The sequence below is a fragment of the Priapulus caudatus genome, unplaced genomic scaffold (genome assembly GCF_000485595.1).
Source record: "Priapulus caudatus unplaced genomic scaffold, Priapulus_caudatus-5.0.1 Scaffold805, whole genome shotgun sequence".
In the NCBI taxonomy this organism is placed as follows: Eukaryota; Metazoa; Priapulida; class Priapulimorpha; order Priapulimorphida; family Priapulidae; genus Priapulus; species Priapulus caudatus.
Window position 1 is genome coordinate 61805 of NW_014577866.1, and position 15219 is coordinate 77023.

Genomic DNA, 15219 nt, shown 5'->3' on the forward strand with positions numbered 1-15219 from the left:
TCAGTAGATAAACCAACCGTTTCAGCGGTATGCTCTCGGATACTGCCAAAAACTACGTTGTTTTATTTTCCACGCTACGCCACCACAACGCAGCGTGAGATCAGATAAACGCATTCGTTGCAGCGTGCTCATTTTTGGGCATTCTCTCTCGTTTTCATAAAACGCCGCCAAGTCTAAATCGTCACCACACAATTAAATAAATCTGTGGTATAAAAAAACCAACGTAACACCAGGTCGAGCCGAAACGCGCAAAAAAGTCTACGTACCCCACCCTCCCCTCTCTATAATTCACACCCAGCCCCCACAATTATTTATACTACAGTCGCTACGATAACTCTACACACTTGACAATAATGCTACATTCCCCCCACACGACATTGGTACACACCACAATGATTAGGCTACCCACACCCCTCAATAACCCCCCTCCTCCTAAAGATACAACTCGACTGGCCACAATAAATGCCTCCTGATTCTGCACAATAAGTAAAGGCGTAGCAGTTTTTAGGCTGACCGTCTCCCAGGCATATCTGACGTAGCTGCACACAAGCCGGGGAAAAGCGTGGCGGAGAGCGAGGAATGGGCGGCGCGCGAGGGAGGGGCGAGGGAACACAGCCCCAACAGCACGTGGGAGGGCAAAGGATCAGCTTGCCGATGCCGCTACATCGTCTCCGTCTAAAGCGCCACTCCGCACACCACTAGCGTCCAACCAATCAACGCCACGCGATCGCCACACAAATCACTCCGCATATAAAACAAGCGCACGCGTTCTCGGATTTTCTTTTTTGCTCGGCAGCGACTGACCTCTCACGGGTGGCGCAGGCCACCCGGCTAAAGTAGATGCTCGTAAAACAATCGTCGTCTTTTTTATAATAAGTAGTTCATTACCAATCTCTGCTGTTATTGCTCCCGCTTCCTCACCAGACTAGAATACCGATTAAAAATACAGACGCGTGCGCGCTCGCACGACGAATGAAGGAATATAGCACGCTCGCATGCACGCACGCACGCACACACACACAGAACTTTATCGTATCAGGAGTTAATAATGACAAATTTGTCATTATTAACTCCTGATCATATGTAGGAGGAGATATACTATTCTCGCAGCTTTGAGGTATATCGTAAGCATGAAGCCTCCACGAATGCATTACGTCACGGTTGGGTTCGCCCGCCAAAAAATCGAACTGCTGCAGGTGAACCGACTTGCATTTTTCTCTTTGTTTTTTTAGCGAATAAATTTCCACGCCCGGGATCACGCAAATCCCAAATTGAAAGCATGTGTCGTTGTTCTGGTGGGTTATATGCTTTTGCAGAGCTGGGTTCTGACCTAGGCTAAAGGATATTTTTCTGCTTTTCCCCAAGCGACACAACCCAGCCTAGGGGGCACCACCCAGCCTATGGGACACCACCCAACCTAGAAGACCTGACCCTGCCTTGCTTGGGAGCTCGATCCTACATGATACCTAGCTCAACACAGAACCGTCTCTAAGGACACTCCGGATGCTATTACCGTACCAACAGAACCAGCTACCGTACACAGACACCTAGGCCATGCATCGGTTTCGCTGCCACACACACTGCACCCGCAGCGACCAAAACTAACCTACTCATCCAAGCAAGATAACACACCCCCACCCCACCCACTTTAAATATCGTTGCTAGGTCAAACGAGCCCCCAACCCGATTCTCAATCGCGTTTATCCCGCACGCGCCGAAATGACACACTTTTCGTGGAAAAGACGAATGCCTTAGTGCCAGCGCACGTCGCCCGATAAGGTCGACTCCGCAACGCTAGACGAATACCAACGTGACCCCAGCCCGCTGCAGGCGTTGGCTTACGCGCATGTGGGCCGGGCGGGCGGGAAGCGCGTCCCCGCGACGCTAGATGAACACCAACGCGACCCCAGCCCACTGCAGGCGTCGGCTCACGCGCGTGCGGGGCGGGCGGTAAGCGCGTCCCTGCGACGCTAGACGAACACCTTTGCGAGTGCGTCGGCGCCGCTGCTGGCTATGTAAGGTTTCGTCGGGTGGAAAGCGACGTCGTAGATCGACTCGTCGAATTTCTTGCGGTGCGACGTGATCTCCTGGATGCATGTCTTGCTGTCGAGGTTCCACAGCCGGATCGAGCAGTCGTGACCTGGAGGCGGAAGATAGGGATAACGAGTCGAAGCCGAAAAATAGATGGAATAAAACTACGAATGGATAGTAATGGATAGTAATCGCCAGAGATTAGCGAAAAAAATGGTGAATTACTTAATAATTGCTGTAGTGTAGAGGCGGAAGACATGCATAACGATGTAATAAATAATAATAACGGTAATGACCGAGAGTTAGCAGACTCTAGGTTATGTTACCCTACATTAAAAGGATGAATGACTGAATAATGGCTGTACTGTAGAGACAGAAGACATGGATAACGATGTAACAAATAATAACAACAGTAATGACATGTTAGGTCATGTTACCCTACATTAAAAGGGTGAATTACAAAACATTGGATGTAGTGTATTGCTGGTAGTTAGCAGATCATATGTTATGTTTTCCTACATTCATACCATCACAGTAAATTGAATTTCATGATTGAATGTTGAATTTATCGGAAGAAACGGACTGAGAACAACGACCTAGCTGTATGTGTGTAAAGGTACTGCTAATGGTATTCGATGCTGTTATATTTGTGCTTGGAGACATTGTTGAACTTAGCTGTAGCCCTCCCAAGCTGTCTTGCACGGCACTTACTTCCAGACAGCAGGTATAAGCCATTAGGATCCACGGCCAGGCTTGTAACAGCATCCAGATGGGCCACCATGGAGTGCACCATTTTACCTGGAGCAACAACGAAGACAATCACACACCAAGGCAACAAGGAGGGCAGCCTGCAACAAAACAGACAACCAAACACCGCAGAAACAGAGATTAGGCTGCGATGACAAAGACAATTACACATTGAGGCAATATGATGGCAGACTGTAACGGTAAAGATGACCAAACACCGCAGAAACAAAGAGGTTAGGCTGCGATGACAAAGACAATTACACATTGAGGCAATGTGATGGCAGACTGTAATGGCAAAGATGATCAAATGCCGTTCCAACAATGAGGGAAGCCTGCGATGACGAAGACAATTACACATTGAAGCAATATAATAGCAGGCTATAACGAAAAAGACAATCACACATCGAGGCTACAAGAAGGACACGCTCTCTCGGGGTGGATGAGGATGGAGAAGCGAAGTAAGGAGCGAGGCGCTACCGGTGTTGTTGTCGTAGAAGCGTATGTGCCTGTCCTCGTGGGCCGTGATCGTCACAGGCAGCGTTGGATGACTCACCACCTTGTTGATGCTTGTCGCGCCGGCAGCGTCTGCATAAACACAGAGAGAGAGAAAGAGATGGCGTAAGCACAAAACACTAATGTCACAGGCACCGCCCCCACAATACCAGCTATTTCACCTGCACAGTACTTAGCTACCAAGCCAGAACACATCCAGCTATCGTTTTTACTATCTACATTTTACTGGATATATTCACCCCCATGATACCAGCTATTTCACCTACACAGTACTAAGCCATCATGCCAGGACATACGCCCCGGCATGATAACATAGGCTGTAATAACGCACCCGTCGGTGCGTGACTCTCCAGCTCAATCACGGGCTTTCCTGTCTCCAGGTCGTAGATGACCGCATTGCAGGAGGTGTAGGCAGCGACCATCTGTGACGGGTCGCTGCGAACAAAGTCCACCGACGTCGGAATGTCACCTGAAACCAAAGCGCACAAACAATTACCCCTGCAGGTGGCGCCACGAGGCAAGACTACAGCACAAGGTTTTTACAAAATAACTTCTTAGTTATCCAGCACTTGCGAACCTCGTCAAGAAAGGAAAATAATGAGTAAAAAGTTGGATAATATAATAAGTATTAATTAGTTATTAACAACTTTATTATATTACTTATTATAATAATTATATATATATATACAGTGTAGCCCCATTATAACGCGATGGTTGGGGTCCATAAAATGTAATCGCGTAAAAAGTGGGGTCGCACTATATCAGGGTTAAATAAACGTGGCTATATATAAGAGCAAAAAAAGGGGGTCCAACGACTCATCGCGTAAAATTGGGGTTCCACTGCACATATTAGATACACATGCGAGTATGGAGTAGTGTGGGCTCACACACGCTCTCACCTTCGGGCGTGGTGTAGGTGTGTAGCAGCGGGTCTTTGCCCTGCGGTTGCCACAGCCTCACCGTGCCGTCCGCGGAGCAGGAGAGCAGCTGCATGCGCATGCTGTGCAGGGCCAGCCCCCACACGGCGTCCGTGTGAGCGATGTACGTCTCCGTCAGCACCGCCGGGTCTGTCTCGCGCGCGCGCGCAAAGAAACAACACGGTTAGCGCGAAGGTAGCAACGACTACGGCTTGCTGGGAGCGCACTACAGCGTACACAGGAATGTAGCGGTACGTTCAATATAGTCTTTTACTGTCTCACGGCACTGTCGATTAATCGAAATGCAATGTGTCACAGACAGTTGTTTATATATATATATATATATATATATATATCGTAAGTCTTACCGAAGGAGTCATAGGGGTCTATGTTGGAGCTGGGTATACTCCAGCACCTCACGGTCGCGTCGACGCCCCCGCTGTAGCAGTGTTCCCCCGTAGGGCTCATGGCCAGCGATAGAACCGTGCCCCTGCACGACATGACACACAACGTCGTGTAACATGGTATAACGTGGTATAACAATGACATGGTGGCCCCTGTACAACAGGACACTACATGGTATAACAATGACATGATGGCCCTGGTACAACACGACACAACATAGTATAACAATGACATGGTGGACCCTGTACAATACGACACAACGTGGTATAACAATGACATAGTAGCATCTAAACAACACGACATAACATGGTATAACATGACATGTGGTATAACAATGACATAGTGGCCCCTGTACGACACAATACAATATGATACAACATGATATAACAATGACATGGTGGCACCCCCCTGTACAATATGATACAATATGTCACAACATGGCATGACACTGACATGGTAGCGCCCTGTACAACATGACACGATATGATTCAACATATGGTATATGGTACAGCCTTCAAGCTGGTTGATGGTATGGGTAGATAATAATAATACTCACTCGTGACCTCTGAATGTGTAGATGGGTTCTACATCGAGCGAAGCAGCTCTGAAACAAGTGCGGCATTGTTTACTACTCAGTATAACACAGTTGTCAGTTACTCGTGTAGAAATACATAGGCAGAGACTATACGTTCAATCCGAAGGCTTTTCAATTCGGATATAAACACACCCACACACCACACTGACTATGCACGAGCACATACCACTCCCACTACACACCCATATACTACTCAACTAAACACAACTACTATACACACCCATATACTACTCAACTAAACACAACTACTATACACACCCATATACTACTCAACTAAATACAACTACTACACATACCCACTATACACATCCACGACTCACACATCCACATACTACTCAACTAAATACAACTATTACACACACCCACGACTCACACATCCACATACAACCACTACCTACTTATACATACCACACACACCGATTGCAGCTGCAACTCCTCCATAGCCCAGCCACCCCTCACCCCACCACCACGCACCAGCTTACTTACCCACATACTACACCGAATACACCCACTACACACACGCACGCACGCACGCACGCACGCACGCACGCACGCACGCACGCACGCACGCACGCACGCACGCACGCACAAACAAACACACACACAAACACGACATAGCTAAAACCTGGGCGACACACAACACGGGGGTCACGTGTTATTCGCACCCACCCCTCGCCCCCTCACGCCCTAACCCCGCCGCCACGACTACGGCGCACGCTTACTTCTTAGCTGGCACGGTCTTCTGCAGGTTCCACAGCTTCAACGTGTGATCCTCGGACGCTGTCACGAGCGCCGGCTCGACGGGATGAAACGCTAGCGCCCTCACTCCGTCAAAGTGGCTGCGCAGCGTGTACTTGGCGTTCCACGTCTTGCGGAACGCCTCCTGCGGCGTCGCAATCTGAAGCGTCCGTTCGTTAGGCCACTCGTTATTTACACATTGATTTAATTAGTTAGTTATTTACTTACAATGCTGCAGTTGTTTGTTTACCTACTCGTCATTTACTCATTTATTTAATTAGTTGGTTATTTACTTACAATGCTACAGTTGTTTGTTTACCTACTCATTATTTACTTATTTATTTATTTACAATTCTGCAATCGTTTGTTTATTTATTTTTGGTTATGATGCAATTTTTCGTTTCAAGGTCATCTGCACAGCCACTCTTGTTTATTTATTCATTCGTTCATTCATTTACCTTGGTTCAAATGCTACTGTTTTTACTCTTTATTACACCATTTTACGGATATATGAGGAGTGAGGTGGAGAGGGGACGCAAACAAACATGGTCGAATGATCACCACTGTAATCGTGATGACATCGCACTGAATTGCACAGATACTGTTCCGGATACGGACACACGAACGATGACGCGGCGAAGGCGTGGGACGACGAAAGCAGCGCAGAATAAATTATCGACGTCTACGTCAAAAACAAGGCCGCGTTACTTACGTCGTAGCTTAGCGCATCAGCCTCGTTTGCAACGCTGAGACCCGCTAGCTCTCCGAGACCCAGCGCCGCCTCAAATGCCTCGTCCTCTGATCCAAGAACCGCCACCAGGCCGCGCCTCGCGCTCGACGGATACGGAATCCCTCCACCCTTGACCACTGCAAGACAGGAATGTGCGCGATGTCAACGTGGCGTCTTCTGCGCACGAACTAAACCCGAAAAGCTGCATTAAAGTGATTACGTTGCGAATTTCTAGCACCATCAAGTAGTATATTTGTGTGTTATTTGTACAAAATAAAATGTATGAAAATACAATTAGTGTTTCTGTTTACTTTTCATGCTTATATACCTTCTTTATATGCCCTAATTTGCCGGTGAAAAACAGAGAGACGCCAGTATCTGAACAGTACTGGGGGAATAGTGTTAGACAATAGAAATTACCAAATCGTCTAGATTTTTGCAAATTTAACCAACGTTAAAACATTTTTATCAGGTGAGAGCTTGAGGATATTTTTAGTAACGTTAGTTCTTACTTGTATGTAACCTTACCTTAATGTAAAGAAATGGCAATTTTTTTTTTACAAATTTTACCGTGGAAAATTCGTGACGTAGTCAATTTAACTATAGATGTATTGATAAATAGATGTATTATACATATACATACTAGCTATACATGTATAATTAATAATTTTTTAATAATGTATTCTATATATTAATACACGTATATGTATAATTAAGTACTAATAACTAAACAACTAATATTCTGAAATTTTACCATACATAATTATGAATTCTATGTTAAATACGTGTCTATAATAATGGAGTGTATAAAGATATGTATCACTAAGCTAGGCTACTCACACCTTAAGCAAAAGAACAAGTGAGAGTAAAAGAGCGAGATAGAGAGAGAGAGAGAGACAGGGATAGCCAGGTGCTTCACATACATGCACACTTATGAGACATATGTCCAGTAAATTTGAAATAACATTCCGACTGGCAAACATGTTGATCCCAATCTTCGAAATGCCCAACTGTGAACATGAATTTGTACTCCAACCTACCTGGTGTATGTACATGTATGTATATATATATATTTACTTATCGATTTATTTATATATATGCTGAAATTGAAGAAATCAACTCGTGTTGGCATACTGATACCACAGAAGACAAATGTAGTAGCTTCCAGATGTGACCTGCCTGGTTTCCTTGACACACGTGCGTAATGTGGTGATAATAAATGGTAGTGGCATCGGCACACGACCTTGACAGATGAATGGCACATGACCTACCACACGTCACAGTGGTGCTTGACCTTGGTGACACATGACCTACCACAGGCCACACCGGTGACGCGTGTGCCCTTACCTGCGTCATTGTCGTCCGTCTCAATCGCGTCATCATCCGCAGCGGCGGCGGCGGCGGACCGCGGGCCGCCGATCTCTCCGTCGGGGCCGAGGTTAGCTAGCATAGCTTGCAGCGTCGAGCGTTTCGGCCCTGCAACATGCAGCAACATGCTAGCACCCCCGAAGAAAGAGACAGAGACAGACAGAGAGAGAGGAGCACCACTTGGGGCATGCGAGACAGGCCGGTGCAGTCGCCACGGCGACGCGCGCGCCGGCGGCCGCAGGACCCAACCCTAGCACTACGACATTCAATTACATCGCTACAAAGACGGCCCCTGAAGGACAGGCAGCCTGGAAAATTCATACTCTTTACAGTGAGATAAGCAGAGATTTACACTGAGAGTGAGTGAGAGGAGGAACAAAGAAAGCGAGCGAGAGCCAGAAGGTGAAAGCCAGACGGAGTGAAGTGGAGAAACAGTGCAAGAGGAAATGCTTGAGGAACGGGAGAGAAACATAGCAAGATAGAGTGAAGGAGAAAGGGAAAGTGTTGTGGAGAGGAAGAGGAAAGGAGAGAGCAAGCGAGCAAGAGAGACAATGTGTACGAAGTTAAATAAAACTCAAGAATGGACAATCAAGCGCCCTCGTAAGGTAAAACGATAATCTGGGGCCCGTTGCCAGAAACATCGTAAAGTTAATGCTAAGATAACACTTACGACTAATGTTAATGCTACGAGAGTAGCGTTGACAGAAACACATCGTAGCTACGAGCAAACTCACGATAACAGGAATTTCATGTCACAAGGTTGCTGATTGGATGAGAATCGTTCACAAAATTCTAATTCATACACATTTATTGTACATCACAGTAATTTATGCATATTATGATGGCTAACCACATATAAATAATATTTGATGAAAAACGACGTGATCATGAATTTATTCTGCACAACAAGACAAATTCTCACACTGTAACACGAGAGTCGTGGCAAGCGTGGCAAACCTTTAAAACAAGAGAACAAATGCCATACGCCATTTGTAAATGTATTGTTTTGGTTAACGAACGGTAGATAATTAATGTTTACGACGTGTTTTTCAAGAAAAACACACATTTTACTCATTAATATAAAATATACTATCACTGTAATTGTAATTCTGAGTGTAACTGTATTATTTTCATCCTAATATTAAAGTTACGAGAGGGTCTGGGCTCTCGTAATGTTAGGAGGAAATTTCCGAGGATTTTTCATTCTCGTAACTTTGCGATGTTTCTGTCAACGGTTTTCGAGTGGAAGTTAATGTTAATGCTAATGTTAAGACTAATTTTGTTTCTGACAACGGGCCCCAGGCACGAGAGTCACGCCACAGAATCATCTACAAAGGTCGTGCGGGCATCGCGAGACGTGCCTGCATAATACATGCACAGCCGTCCGCAAAGAGCAGCGGTCGCCACCACAACTGGAGATGTCGACGGCGGCAGAAGCTAAACGGCACACACAAGATGAGATCATGCGCAGAGAGACAGTTACATGTAGAGGTTCCAGCGTCGACGCCGCACTAGCGCCGTCTCGTGTGTCCATTTGACAACAAATCGGCACGGGCACCCATCTCCCGCTTGCCCCTGTCGGGAAGAAGCGGGAACGAACAACCAAGAGAACGGCCGACGACGACGTCGCTACGGCTACCTACTCTGCAGCTTCTTCTTGCTCTGTCGCTCGCTCTTGTATTGCTCCTTCATCTTGCTGATGAGCTGCTCGTCCACCCTCCACTCGTCGCTTGGCAACGCAGCATCCCCTCTCCCTGCAACGCAAGAAAATCGTCGTCAGCCCAACGTGACGCCGCAGACAAGATGAGGTCGTTGCGGGGTGACTATGGCTTTACTCTTACCGAATTCGGATCGCGTAACACAATACACTGTGCGCAACTAAACATTCAGTATGTAACTAGAGAGATGGAAGGTAGAGGGGGGGAAGGAGAGACCATGCCAAGTGAGTATTACAGAGCGACGCCCCCTACCACAACTGTGTTGCTTACCGGCGCCCCCTACTTCAACCGCGTCGCTTACCGGCACCCCCTACCATGACTGGGTTGCTTACTGGCACCCCCTACCACGACCGGGTTGCTTACCGGCGCCCCCTACCATGACCGGGTTGCTTACTGGCCACCGCCCTACCAGGTGGGCCAGTGGTCGACTTACCTCGGCGCCCCTACCAGCTGGCCGTGTCGGACTTACCGGCGTCGCCTACCCTGGCCGCGTTCGGCTTACCGGCGCCCGCTACCACTGGGCCGGGCGCTTACCGGCGCGCCTCCACCTATGGCCGCGTCACTTACCAGGCGCCAGCTAACGCCTCTAACATGCGCGTCGCTTTTCTTACCTCGCACGCCGCCCTCACCATGGCCACGTCGCTTACTGGACATACAACCGCGTGCATACTTACGGATGCCCCCTACTTACGCCACCGCTCCCGCCCTTACCAGGCGCCTCCATCCCACCCCCCCCAGCGCGGTCGCTTACCGGCGCCACCTACCAGCGCCGCGTTCGAAGCGTTTACCGACGGCCACCTAGCCACCGCTGGTCGGCCCTGCGCACTTGGCTTCACCGGCTGCTACACCGCGTAGCGGTGACTTACCGGCAACGCCACTCTACCACCGCCGGTGCTTGATTACCGGCCGCGCTTCCTGACCACCCACGCGTCGCTTACCCAGCGCCTGCCTTACCAGCCGCCGCGTCTCGTCCTTACCTAGGCGCCCGACTCTAAGCACCGCACTGCCGTCGATCAACTTACCGGCAAACGCACTACCGAGCGCCGCGTTCTGCTTAGCGGCGCCATACGTAGCCACGCGGCCAAGACCGTTTGCTTCCGATGCCCCCGTTACTACGCGCACGCGTCGCTTACCAGCGCCTCCTACGACCACCGAGTTGCGTACCAAGAAACCGCGTAGCCACCGCCGCAGTTGGACTTACGGCGCACTAGCAGGGCCTGCGGGTTGCTTCCAATCGCCCTACTAGCTGTCACCGTCGTACCACGCTGCCCACCACACGCGTCCGCTTGTTACCGGGGCCACCAAGCTACCACCAGCCGGCGTCGGCTTATTACCAGGCCACACCTAGCCACCGCTGCGTCGGGCTTACCGGCCCAGTGGCAATACCACCGCGGTTGACTTGACCGGCGCAGCTGACCACGCCGCGTTGAGCTTACGGCCGCCCTAGCCACCGCTTCGGTGTCGTTACCGGCGACCACCTACCAGCCGCCGCGTTGAACTTTACCGGCGCCTCTCGCCACAGGTCCATGGCGGTCGCCTTAGCCGCGCCAATACGGCAGCCGCTCGGTCGTTGCTTACCGGCGGCACCTCCACTCCCAGCCGCGTCCGACCTTACGCGGGCCAAGCCTACGCTCACACACCGCCGATGTTTGGCCCTTACAGGACGCCACCTTAGCACCGCCGCATTGCTGTTACCAGGCCTACGCGCAAAGCCTACACGACCTTGGCGCTCGGGCTTAGGGGCACACCTCACACGCCGCGGTATGACATCTCTACCCGTGGGAACACCACTACCACCAGTCACCGCGCCTGGTTGGATTACGGCAGCCACTCAGGCCATCCGATCCCGCGTTGGCTTACCGGCGCCAAGCCCTACTTCACTCACCGACCCGTCGACCACTTAACCGCGGCGCACTCAGCACCGCTCGTGGTCGTCGTAGTAATTGACCGGATAGACGGCCACTCGTTCTTGTATCCAGGAGTGAGGTATGTCCGTAATATTACGCCGACTAAGGACCGGGGGGGAGAAGGAAGACAGGAGCAGGCGCGGAAAAAGTGGGGGAGCTCCGATGTCGTCGTTTCGTCGGACATGAAGTCGTCCATCCTCCTCGGGACAGTGGGTCACATCAGGACGTCCTCTTGAAGGCGGGAAGCCACGCACCGAGTAACAGATTCCATCTTGAGATCTCCTGTGACAATTGACACAGGATAGAGTGGGGAAGACAGCGGACGAGCGAAGACACAGGTGAGAGACAGGAGAGACAGGGAGAGAAAGTCACAGTGATAGAGATGTACGAGCTACGGGAGTTAGACGCCGAATGATACAGAACTAGAGATGGAAACACCGGTAGAGGAACGACTTCACGGGTAGAGGACTAGAGTGATTGGAAACACGGCGTAGAGGAAACAAACAGGTAGAGAGAGGAAACACGAGCATTATGAGGACAGACCACAGGTAGAGATTGGAAAACAGCGGGTAAGAAGGATGGAGACGCACGGGTAGAGATGGGAAACACGGGGTTAGATGGGACACACTGGTAGAGATGGAAGGGCACGGGCTTATGAGAGAGAGATCACAGGTAGAGATGGGAACCAACGGGTTATGACAGTTATGGGGAAACACGGTGTAAGAGGGAAGGCCGGAGACACAGGTAGAGATGGCGAACACGGGAGGTCAGAGATGGAAACACGGGTTAGAGATGGAAGACAGCGGGGTACCGAGGAAGAAGCCACAGCGGTAGAGATGGAATCACGAGGTAGAGATGGAAAACACGGGTAGACGATGGAAACACGGGTTAGACGGAATACACAGGCGTAGCAGGGGAAACACGGCTAAGGGAGGAAGACAGACGGTAGAGATGGAAACAACGAGGTAGAGATTGGAAACGACGGGGTAGGCAGGAAGACACAGGTTACGAGATGGGGGAAAAGCGGCTGAGGAGCGAAGAAGAGGGTAGAAAGGGAAACACCGGCTTTAGAGGAGACAGAGAGTAGAGATGGAACAGCAGCTAGAGCGAAGCACAGGTGAGATGGAAAACACGCTAGAGGAAGACAGAGGTAGAGAGGGAAACACGGCTAGAACGGAAGACACAGGTTAGCAGATGAAACACGGGTATAGAGGAAGAACAGGATTTAAGGAGATGGAAAACCTACCGGTTAGAGATGGAAAATCACGGACCTAGAGGATAAGACACACGGTAGACGGATGGAAACACGGCCTAGAGAAGACAACGGGTAGAGATAGAAACGAGGGGGTTAGAGGGCATAGACACAGGTTAAGAGATGGAAACACGGCTTAGAGATGGAAACATTTTCGGCGGTAGAGCGAAGACAGGAGGAGAGAGCGCAAGGACACATGTCGAGGCAAGACATGGAGGTAGGAGAGAGATGGAGAGAATGGGTAGGAGCAAGACAAGGTAGAGAGAAAAGAGACAGGGAAGAGGAAAGCTCCACCGGCTAGGGAGAGAGAGCAAAGAGTAGCGTAGAGGAGACGAAGACCACACAGGCGAGAGGAGTCACAGGCAGAGTGGAGGGCGACACGCGGCCGTGAGCGGCGGTAGCGTCGAGTCGGGGTTTCTGGCGGACCTCGCTCGGGGCACAACGACCGGACGTCAGGGGTATCGGACCCGCGCCCCGCTCCTCGGCATGGCAGCTTTCTGCCCCGGCTGCCACCGTCGTTGGGAGTGGAAAAGCGGTTTTTTATTGATTTGATACGTAGATGTCTGCGCACGCCTGCTTGAACATTTCGCTTGGTGTAGAGCGGTAAGTAAACTTCGATCCGACCCTGGGGATGGACCGGACTTTTTTCCGCCGCCGGACAATGAACAAATGGGAAATCCCGAGGAATATCTATCTCCCGGCCATCCATTTAAAAATACCGCGTCAGATTTGAATATTGCAGTCATCCGCCAGGAGTCGACCTAGGAGGTCTCCCCCAGGGGAAAGGCACAGACACTGCAGCTCTAGTACGCGAAACTCAAGATAGAATTGGCCCGAGCATAGGGAGAGTGTTGAAAGGGCATCTCGGCCGACGCGAGACAAGCGTCGGACAAACTTCGACAGTGTTGGTGCAAGATGCGTGCTTAAAACGGTGTCAATAGCTCGATGTGGGCCTACAGTGAAGGGGTGCTGGATGCAGACGTTGGCAGGTTAGGCCTCTACCGGAATCGGTTAAGTGGGTGGTGTCGTGGGCGGTCATCTTTCTTTTAGGGTCGGCCGGCTCCGGCTCGCAGCTTTTTCATCGAGCGGTGAGCTGGGGAATCGACTGCAAAGGTTGGGCAACACATTACGCGGTCTTTAACTAAGATAAGCGAGAGGCAAGGCGGCTTCTTTTACGTTACGATGTGATAGAGTATGGGGGAATACCCAGAGTTCAGGCATGGCTTGACTGAATTTAGTTTTAAGACCAGACAGACCTTAGACAGACGTCGGGATGCGACCAAGAATGCAAAAGAGAATGCTCTCCGGTTAACAAACTTAAAAGCCCTGTAAACTAGCAAAACTATTGAGGTTTGCAATAACTCGACGCAAAACTCGAGTTCGGATGGCAAACTTTCGAGGCAAATCGAAGCAATCAGTCCGGATTTCACTGGAGGTACTGACTGTGAATTTCAAATGTTCCATTGGTCCAATGTTTGTCCTATCTGCAGGGCGATCACCAATGACTACAAACAGCAGTATTGGTGAGTTATTCGAACTCAAGCAAACTCGAGCAACATCAGTTTCTCGTCATAAGAAGAGGAGGTGCGACGGGGCCTAACTTTTCTGCAAACTAGGGTTTGCGACAGTTTGGTCAACCTGAGTCTAGCGACTGGGGGAGAAACTTTTGGGTTGGGAAACCTTCTAGCAACTCGTGGTTTGCTCGAGTTTGCTCTAATTTAAAGCCTTAATCAGTGACGAGCGTGCGGTAACCACACAAAGGAACTTGAATCGGAGTTGGAGACATGGCCGCAAACTACATCAATTCAATCTAAACGTGAAAACGAAAAGACATTCCTGAACGAATGCTTAATACTGAAGGGTTTATGATCGCTCGGTCAATATAAGTGGACGTAGCACAAGGACGTAGGAGACAGCGTTGTGCGTTGTTCATAGAACACAATCGCTCCCGGAGACGCAACGGCCACGTGAGTATCCAGGACAGGAACCTGCCTTTGACGCCGGAGGGGGCCCGGTAACCAGCGTATTCAGGCATTCGTCAACATGGCAACTCGTCATTTCGCCGCCGCGGGCGCGGCCGAATCTCTGTGAACGCTGCCACTTGCATGGATAATCGAGTCCGCCTCCTCTCGCTTCCTCCTCGGCCTGCGGCGTGAAACCTGCTTCCTCCATCTTCCTCCCATCCTCCTCGCGTTCTTTCCGTGGTCGCCCTGTTCTCGAGTGGGAAGAAAGTGAAGGTTGTTCCGCCGCGCGATGGGCACGGCTGCCTCGTGCTCAGGAGCTGTCTGGTAGTCGACC

The 15219-nt window shown here is 50.1% G+C and overlaps 1 protein-coding gene across 1 annotated transcript in view; it reads right to left on the reverse strand.

The window, feature by feature from the left end:
* LOC106813661 (striatin-like) overlaps positions 1–15219 on the reverse strand; it is a gene marked incomplete in the record, with an annotated part of 29861 nt that continues 14642 nt past the window's right edge. Inside the window, 11 exon segments of the mRNA XM_014817857.1 lie at positions 1–2140; positions 2743–2829; positions 3256–3363; positions 3623–3760; positions 4191–4358; positions 4577–4698; positions 5170–5217; positions 5931–6106; positions 6659–6813; positions 8024–8152; positions 9688–9799. Of these exon segments, the coding sequence (XP_014673343.1) occupies positions 1971–2140; positions 2743–2829; positions 3256–3363; positions 3623–3760; positions 4191–4358; positions 4577–4698; positions 5170–5217; positions 5931–6106; positions 6659–6813; positions 8024–8152; positions 9688–9799 (1413 nt within the window).